At 41.4% G+C, this 9,081-nt stretch overlaps 1 protein-coding gene across 1 annotated transcript; it reads right to left on the reverse strand.

The window, feature by feature from the left end:
• Window positions 1-4,906: 4,906 nt before the first annotated feature.
• Window positions 4,907-8,542, reverse strand: LOC115561598 (uncharacterized). Its single transcript, XM_030381746.1, has 8 exons — window positions 8,534-8,542; window positions 8,266-8,421; window positions 7,608-7,709; window positions 7,338-7,430; window positions 6,778-6,827; window positions 6,246-6,354; window positions 5,936-5,961; window positions 4,907-5,763 (listed from the first exon to the last, which is right to left on the reverse strand). The coding sequence occupies exons 1-8, from the start codon at window positions 8,540-8,542 to the stop codon at window positions 5,586-5,588; spliced, it is 723 nt and encodes a 240-aa protein (XP_030237606.1). The 3' UTR covers window positions 4,907-5,585.
• Between the last annotated feature and the right edge of the window lie 539 nt (window positions 8,543-9,081).

The raw sequence follows: 9,081 nt of genomic DNA on the forward strand, positions 1-9,081 counted from the left end.
CAGAGTATAAAGTTCAAGTATATGCCTCTACTTGTATTGCTTAAGCCAATAACCTTTTGAGGCAGTGTTTTTTTCTGAATATTAGTGTTAAGGGCCAATTATGCTTACTATCATACGTTAGTTACCATGTCTGTGGACACATTTGTATGCAGTCACATTATAAATAAACAAATGATCCTTCCGACTTATGATGGTGTAGCCATGCATGTTGTTTTATTGTTAATATGTCAATTTGTTTTTTAATGAAAATACTTTGTATAGATGAATTATCCCCAAACTTGTCATTGTAACACCAACTGATGTGTATGAAAAACACTTATCTTATCTATTGTTACCATTATATTGTTTAAAATGTACGCATATATTAAAAAAATATATAGCGTATAAAAAGTGGCTGGTAAAAAAGATGAATGGCTGGTAGATTTTTAAATCTACCTGCCACAGTGGCTGGTGGGCAAAAAAGTTAATTTCCATCTCTGACACACACACACACACACACACACACACACAATGCATTTCGCGGCTAAAACAACAACAAAAAATATTCCCTCAAATATTATTGCTTTCAAAACATTGGCCAAAGTGGAATATCTTCTTTATTTGGGCTGCTTGCTTCTAGGACATTTTGGGTGGATTTTGAACGGTATGTGGGCAGGACGTTTTTTGCTGGACCTGGCAACCCTGCGCTGTTGCCCGAGGTGCTGAAATGCTCCGGAACAGTGGGGTGTTCCACAAAGCCGGTTTTATCACATAACCGGGTAAGTTAACCCAGGGTTTGCTGTAACCCTAGGTTTTCAGTTCCAAAAGGATCACGGTATGTTAGTTGCTATAGCAACATATGCTCTGAATCAAACCTGGTCGGACCAGGTTTTGCGCAGGTTAAGTTTGAAACATAACCCGGTTTTGGGTATTTCAACCGGCGTTCACCGCAGATTTCATATGTTCACAATGGCATGCCCTTTTGATGAGAGAACTGCTGATATCAGAGCGCAAATTATACGTGCAATCCACCGGGAGCGATCGATAAGACAACGGCTCGACATCTTGGCATATTGGATGACTTTTTGCTGGAGTGGAGAGATAGATTCTCGCGCAAATCTTTAATATATTTAAATAGTCTTACATAGCCAACACTACCAATCGAGGACCTGGCCTCAGTTCACTCCAGACTATTTGCGTAGCCCTCCATTTTTTTCAAATGTTAGTTTTATCTAGGCTATAATGCTGGAGATGCTGAGCACATCACAGTCGTTTCAGATGACCCATCCAAGATTTGTATCGGCCTCCTATCATACAAAGAGCAATATTGTCTGAGTACTATGCTGAGAGGCATTTACAACATAAAGTATAAAATAGTCCTAACGGACTTGCATCCACTGGAGAATGTTCGATCGTAGCCGGCGGCTTCATTACAAGCACTGATCCATCTTGATCTGTGAAGTTGATGAATTGTCACTTTTAGGTTTTCTACCCAGTTACCAAAAAAAGAAACATTTGGAATAGTATGCGCTGTGGCAAGCACACGGTTTGCATGTGTTACTTCAAAGGCAAAAAAAATCTAAAATACAAGAAAACACAAAAACCTACATTCAACCAGTGTGGGGTATGGCCCATGACTCTCTGAGGTAGTAGGTGTCCTACCTCCAGGTACCCCCTCCATGCCAGGGCGCCCTGAATTTATGTTTATTAACAGCTCCTCCACCGGGGTCAAGACAATTTGAGGGCCAGATCCAGTCTGCCGACTGTCGGCCTTTTCACGATTGGCTTAAAAAATGGCTTATTTAAATGTATACCAATACGATGGTGGGAAAAGCTTACCAGTTTGTATGTTTTTTTTACTTTTTTATACTTCATTTTTTATACTTGATCCTCTTGGAAGCAATCGGAGTACATACTGTTTTAGAAGAAAGGGGTTATGTGGTAGGATCTTTAAGAATGCTTAACTGGGATATGTATATGGCTCAAATATTAAGGATCATGCTTTTGACGTGTAACTAACGCATTTACGCGGTCAGCGATCCGCTGCCAGGCTTTGGTTCTCCGGGTTCCAGAGGCTTTAGCGTTCCCTTTTCTTGTGATAATGTCCTTCTCCTCGTCATAGCTCTCCAGGAGAACCTGGAGTTCCATTTCATTGAAATAATCGGCCCGTTTCGCCATATCGATCAGGGTTTCCATGATCCATGCATCACGTCTTTTTAAGTTTGGCGTGGACGCGCACAACCCTGTGTTAACCAACCCCGAGTTGATTGAACTAATGCATAACCGCTGCTGTGGAACCGAAAACTCTGGGTTGGTCGGCACAGGGTCAATCAACCTAGAGTTCAGCGTTAACTCAGTGTTTGTCAAACCTCCGTTCGTGGAACACCCCTCAGATCTGGATCCACTATGGCCAAAAGACTTGTATGCCCCCCCCTCCCCCCTTAAATAAATACAATGGCAGAATAAAGAATAAATTCATGCATTATTATTCAACTTGAACATGTGTTTTTACAGTATAGCGTGGTGGAGGGATGACGTATGTTGGCCAACCCGGAAGTGAGCGTCGCCCTGGGTTCCCTTGACAAAAAGCCAATGGGTTTTTCCATTGGATTCTGGATTATTGCAGAAAAATTAGCATCTTTGAAGCACCTCCTCAAAAACTGAAAATAAATGCATAAATAAAAATAACCGTGCTCCAAAGAACGTAATGTAAACCAATGCATTCAGAATGGGAGTGTTTCTCTGATTTTTCCATGCTACACAGAACCAAATGTAAACCCATGCAAATAAAGACTTCATGGTCATAATAATTTAAATATAATTAATCTCCTGAGTGTGTAGGGTGGTATTCAATTATTTTCAACGGGGCTGCATCCAGTCACTTGACCGTCATGGTTCCTATGGTGGTTCCTATCGAACGCCCCCTCTAATCCTTACATGGCTCTAAAAACCACGCGGCAAAGGAGCTGCCGTCAATTGTGTTGTTTTTGTCGTAAACTAGGGTCCGATGGTTAAAAAATAGACAGATATTCCAAGGTATCCTTAAAAGGCAGCTTGGATGTTTTTATTTTCTGCAGTTTAGACTTCTTCTATAACCTATTTTTGAAAGCAAAACACCAAGCTCATTGATTTAACGAGGCAGGGTTATTTGAAACAATTTATTAAATAAATATTTGTGAGATGTCATTACTTCTCCTGAGTTTGCTTCCTATTTATGTCGAGTGTACACCCCTACTGTCCACAAGCATCCCCCCCCCCTCCCCATATGGATTTGGAGAATTGTTGCCACGGCCCAGTGGTGGGGGTATCATATATATGAAAGAGGGTATTCAATTATACTATAATGATAAATTTGGAGGCCGAAGCCCTAAAGGAAATGATGCAATAGGTGACTGGGTCGACAATATTTAAGTAAGCTGTACCTTGGGGTCTCTTATATATCAAAGGGGGTCTCAAAGGACGCATACGCTTCAACCTGTGCCTCCAGCCCTACAGGAAATGACTCAGCAAGTGCTCCATCTCGTTGCACCTGCACCCAGCGGCTCGCTTGCAAGATTTTGGACTGAAGTTCTTCCCAGACCTACACCCTAGCCATCCAACATGCATATCTGAGAATCAGGCCTCTCTTTAATAATGACAAAAAGTTATGAGAGAAATACACATTAACTTTTTGTTATCTCATAAGCGGCGTGGTGCCGGCTCCTTATGACCTTTTGACCCCAGACTTCAAAAACGTGGCCACAGGCCAGCTGTGTCTGCACACCTTAAGCCACAAATGTACACATCCATCCCACAAAAAATGGGGACTAGAAACTAACCTCTGTCTTATGTACATTTACTGTACTGTTGGAGGTCACGCCCCTTTTCCGGCCTTTTCGAGATAGCTAGGGATACTAAAATGTTTACACGCATTTCCCGGGCCCCCGAGAACGACATATCCGAGATTTGGAGTTCTAGTCCTTGGAGAAAAAAAGTTTTCCCAAATGGACTGTCATTTGGACAAAGAAGTGTTGCCTGCAAGACCTAATGGTTCAGAATGTGGTGGAAAAACAGTTTTTGAGATGGGAAGGTCCTACCGCCCTGAAATTTGAATACCTTATTATAGGGCCTATCTGGGAACCTGGAAATTGGCCCGGTCGGACCCCGGGGGCAGGAAGGGGGGCCCCTTCCTGCCCGAAACTTGGCCCAGTCGGACCCCGAGTGCAGGAAGGGGGGGCCTGGACTTTCATAATCTTCGCTCGGTGAATGTGAAGGATGTTTGGTCGGATAGTTATGACGAAGAATCATAATGTGAATGGGAATATTCTATAGATGTCTTGATATCATCTTTCGTCTCAACACTTCTGCTGCAGCCGCTTAAAGTCTCACTCCGAGAACCTTAAAACATGAATCAATCCATTAGAAGTATGAAAATATCTTACCGGTGGCGTAACGGGGCAAACAAGGTGTCCTTTGACATCTACGTTTCGAGGCGATTGCAACAGTGCCAACACATGATCATATTTGAATATGTTTCGGGGTAGTAATTAGCTGTCGATTTTGGAGGCCTTTATCAAAAATGACCAGCTACACTCACAGAAATATTTAACCCTAACTTTTAAGATTTATGTAATTTAATTAATAACAAAGTTCCATTTGATTTTTTTAATATTTTGAACATAAACCTACCTAATAAACTTTACATGATCCATATGCATCAGTGTAATAAAGCCTATTCATTTGAAATGCATATTCCTCAGGTTTATGTATTCAGTATTAATATAATTTATTGAATTTAAATGCATATTATTCAGGTTATACATTTAGAATACATTAAGTATATTTGTTTGAATTACATAGTAATTAGGTTACCTATTCAAGATGAATAAAGTGTATGTGTTTAAGATACATAACAATTAAGCTTAAATTCAATCAAAATGCATTAGATTTATGTATTTTTATGATTAATATCCATTAATATTTTTCTATTAGGTTACCTATTCAAGATGATTAATGTGTATGTTTTTGAAATACATAACAATTAAGCTTAAATTTAATCATAATGCATTATTTTTATGATTCATGAAACATGTTTTGTAATTTCAATAGAACAGAGGCAAGTTAGTATCTGCTCCAACAATGGCAGTAAAGGACCTGCTCTTTTTTCTAGATCTAGAACAAACAAACAAACTACAGGCTCAACAACATTCCTTACATCTGTATCTGCTGGAACGATCGCAGTAATGGGATATATTGAAAGGACAGAACAAACTCTACAGGCTCAACAACATTAAACATATAGTAGTAGAACATAGTTAACTGAGCACCTTCCGTTTCTATCTTTCTGTGTGTTCGATGTGTGAATCTTCAAGGTTGTGAACGTACTGGAACACTATAAAACACATGGTTATCAGCATGTATGGGCGGTCTCTTCGTGTACTTCCTCCTCCCATCACCACCCCACCCCAAAAAAAAGAGTCACCTGAGCAATTTGAGTTTCAGTGCTCGTACTTTGGGGGAAGGCTTGGACGATTCCAGGTCCATCAGGATCTTCTGGTAAGCTTCGAATGTATACTTCAAGTTTTTTGGATAGCTTAAATTAAGAGCATAGATCAACCCATAAAGCATTACGCATGCATGGTTGATACTTTTGAGGTTGTTGAGAACTTTGACCCCTTCCAGGACCATACCGACATCTGCAAAGAGTCCACCAGGACCATCATGATCATCACCCTCAGCTTGAACGGTGTAGATTGCCATGGTTGTCCCTGCGACATCTGCCTCGGCCTCACTGCATTCGATGTCCTGAAAGATGGAGGGAACAGAGAACAATGAGCTGTGTCACCCTCACCTTTGACCACCAAATTCTAAGCAGCTCATCATTGAGGCCAAGTGCGTGTTAATTTGAAAAAAATCCCTTAAGGCACTGTAGATATAGCGTTCATGAGAATGTGATGGAGTTCAAGGTTACAATGACCTCAAGATCTTTGACTCCCTAAAAGCCTGAAAAACAAAACAAAAAGTCACGTTATGTATAAATGGAGTTGTACATTCAATGATCATCAACTATTTAAATATAAAAAAAAAAAAGTGGTGTTTGAGCATTGTTGATCACAAAGAGGGTTGTTTCAAAGAATCTAGATGCCATTCCTTACCGTGTTTGTGGTAACTCTGTGCCGTAAAGAATGGCATGTCGTGTCTCATTGCTTAAAATTAATACTCTTACGGTAATCCTTTAATTTAGTGAATATTTAATGGTGCACATGAAACATAAGAGACTAACTTACATGTTCATAGGTTCGTCCTACTCTGAGGCTAAGGTTTTGTGCTTCCTTAAGACGCAAGGATTTCCGGGAAGACAGAAGAGACTGCACTTTATCCAACGAAGCCTTTGACCTGCCACAATAAAAATGGAGTCAACAAAACATCCCTTAAAAATGTAAAAAATCTGTGAGGTTTATGAAAATATTCTCATAAGTAACCCATACCTAAAAGAGCCAAAGTAGGGTGAAAGGACAGTAGGAAAGAGGCAAACCTACTGCTCCCTCACTCCTACCCTCCACCATCTCTCCTAATCTCCTCTCATAGGGTAAGGTTTACTCCTCCCTCCTATCCAACCCTCTCTCATGCCGTCCTCCCTCTCTCCTAACCTCCTTCTGTTTCCTGTTAGCAAATAGAAGGAACTAATCTCTTCCTATCCTGACCTTCTCTTCCCTAACCCATCAACCCTTGCAAATGCCCCATTCTACTAAATAGAATCAGCCCCAACAGCCAAAACAAAACAAAGTATCCTTACTACTACACTGTTTTATGACTTACCTCTTCACATCCGGCTTTGGCTTTATAGTCTGCCTCAGATCCTCAGCTGCCTTTTGACAGAAAAAAACAATAATTATCCCATTATTTCTCTCCACAGATATCAGCCCTAAATACAATACAAGGTATGGTAAAGGATGAAGACAGGAATTGCATTATCTTTGTAAACCTCATTGTAGAAAAAATTGAGAAGTAACAATTTCGCCCTACTTTTACACCTTTTTAAAATCCCATGCTTTATGTATGTGTGAAGTTACACTGTGATAGGAGGTAACACACAATAAAGCTATATGTGTGAAGTGTGTGGGAGACAGAGAGAGAGACAGACAGACCGAGAGGGAGAAGACCTAGGGGAAGAGAGAAAAGGAAGGACGGAGAGACAGAGAGAAGAGGGAGACAGAGGGAGATAGTCAGACACAGAAAGGGAGAGGGAGACAGAAAAGAGAGAGTAGGGGGAGACAGACAAAGTGTGGTAGGATAAAGAGAGGGGGGGGGGGGGGGGGGAGAGAGACAAGTCGATCAATCTTGTGTTGGTTAGAGTTCCAGTCAACATGTCCACTTACTTGCAATAACATCAAGGACGACAAGAAGGCTTCCCTCTCCCCGATGTTCTTCAGGCATTGGAGCTCATAAGCTGAGAGTCCACAACATGCATCCTGTTGACCCCCCCCCCCCACACACACACACACACGAGAATCAAGCTGATCAGAATCAAGAATTAAAACCGAACTAACATAATCTGAAAGGCATTTCTTACAAAATAACATTTCCAAAACGAGTGTCAATTACATAACTGCTGCTTTATGAGAACTATCAAGTTTCTGTGTACTCACCTTCTTGTTTGGGGCAGAATTGTTGCTGGCAGATTGGAGACGCTTAGGTGCCAGGACCCGTCCCTTCACCTCAGGCCCCTCCGGACCATTTGGATTTACTTCCTACAAGTGACAGCACTACCACCATTGCCTTGAGGGAATTTCTTACTCAAAACAAACAACCCATTGGACCCAATGACGAACTACTGGTGGTCAAGGTCAATGTGACCTAATGCCCATCCCATTCTCATGAACACCACATGTTATCAGGCGCACCTAGAGGGAAATTAATTACATCTGGCACAAAGGACAGAAAGATGACATACTTACCTACCACGTATTCTTTGACCAATGTGTCCAGGTCTTCACAGAGGTAGATGCTGAGACATCTCAAAACGCAATCACGCCTCACGTTGATGTCTTGATTCTGAAACAAACATTGCATGATTCCATGCTGGTCAGTGTCAGATACACACTAACACGCATGTCAAGCCACTAACATTTCCCTCCTTGACCATCCTGAACTCAACTGGTTTCACTACACTCCATTAAAGCAAAATGTAATTTCAATAAGTTCTCAATAAACAACCAGTCCGGCCCTTGACTTGTACACATTTTTTAATTTTGGCCCATGGCGTATGAGGTTGACACCCCTGGGTTAGACCAAAAAAATACTTACATTCTCCATCTTTGCCATCATGGCTCCGTTTTTTTCCCCTGCAGCTCCCCCTTTAGTGTTGAAAACCCTGATCAGGTCGCCGGTCAGGCGGTCCAGTTCCCTCAAAAATGTTGAGGTCAGTGGTACAGTTGTCAGCCGCATAAACTCCAAGTTGATCTGTAAAAGACAACAGAGACAGGACAAAGACTTAAACAGGGGCAGCTGTTGCTCAGTTGGTAAAGGGGTCAATCATAGACCGAAGGTCAGTGGTTCAAATCCCGGCTCTGACTGTCCACATGTCAAAGTGTCCTTGAGCAAGGCTAGAGCACTGCACAGCAGCTGGCTGCCGCCATTGAATTGTTAACTGGGTGAATGAGAGAAAGCCATTGTAAAGCACTTAGGTTTGGGTTGGGCTCGACGCTAAGCTTTTTTCCAAGTAGCACTTTGTGCTACCATGCTGAAAAATGTAGTAGCACACAACATTTTTTAGCAGCACAATGAAAATTCAGCAATTTTGGTAAAGATGTCATTTTGAAACAAATAGAGTACTTTAGCCTAATCCTAACCCTGCTAATTTTTAATGTTATAACTGGCTCTTTGCCTTAACAAAAATCAGGAAAGACAAACAATGCAAATGTGTGTGAGAAAATAGAATATTTATGTCACGGAAGGACTGCATGTACTACAGTTTCTGTTGGAGTCGCACCGATGCGACTGAATGTAATTTGCTATTCGCACTGGAAATTATCAACTCGCAAATGCGAGCAAAACAGTCGCACTGTCGAGCCCTGTTTGGGTGCACAAAAGCGCTATTGAAGTACAGACCAATTACCACAT

The sequence above is a fragment of the Gadus morhua genome, chromosome 16, assembly GCF_902167405.1.
Source record: "Gadus morhua chromosome 16, gadMor3.0, whole genome shotgun sequence".
Classification (NCBI taxonomy): Eukaryota; Metazoa; Chordata; class Actinopteri; order Gadiformes; family Gadidae; genus Gadus; species Gadus morhua.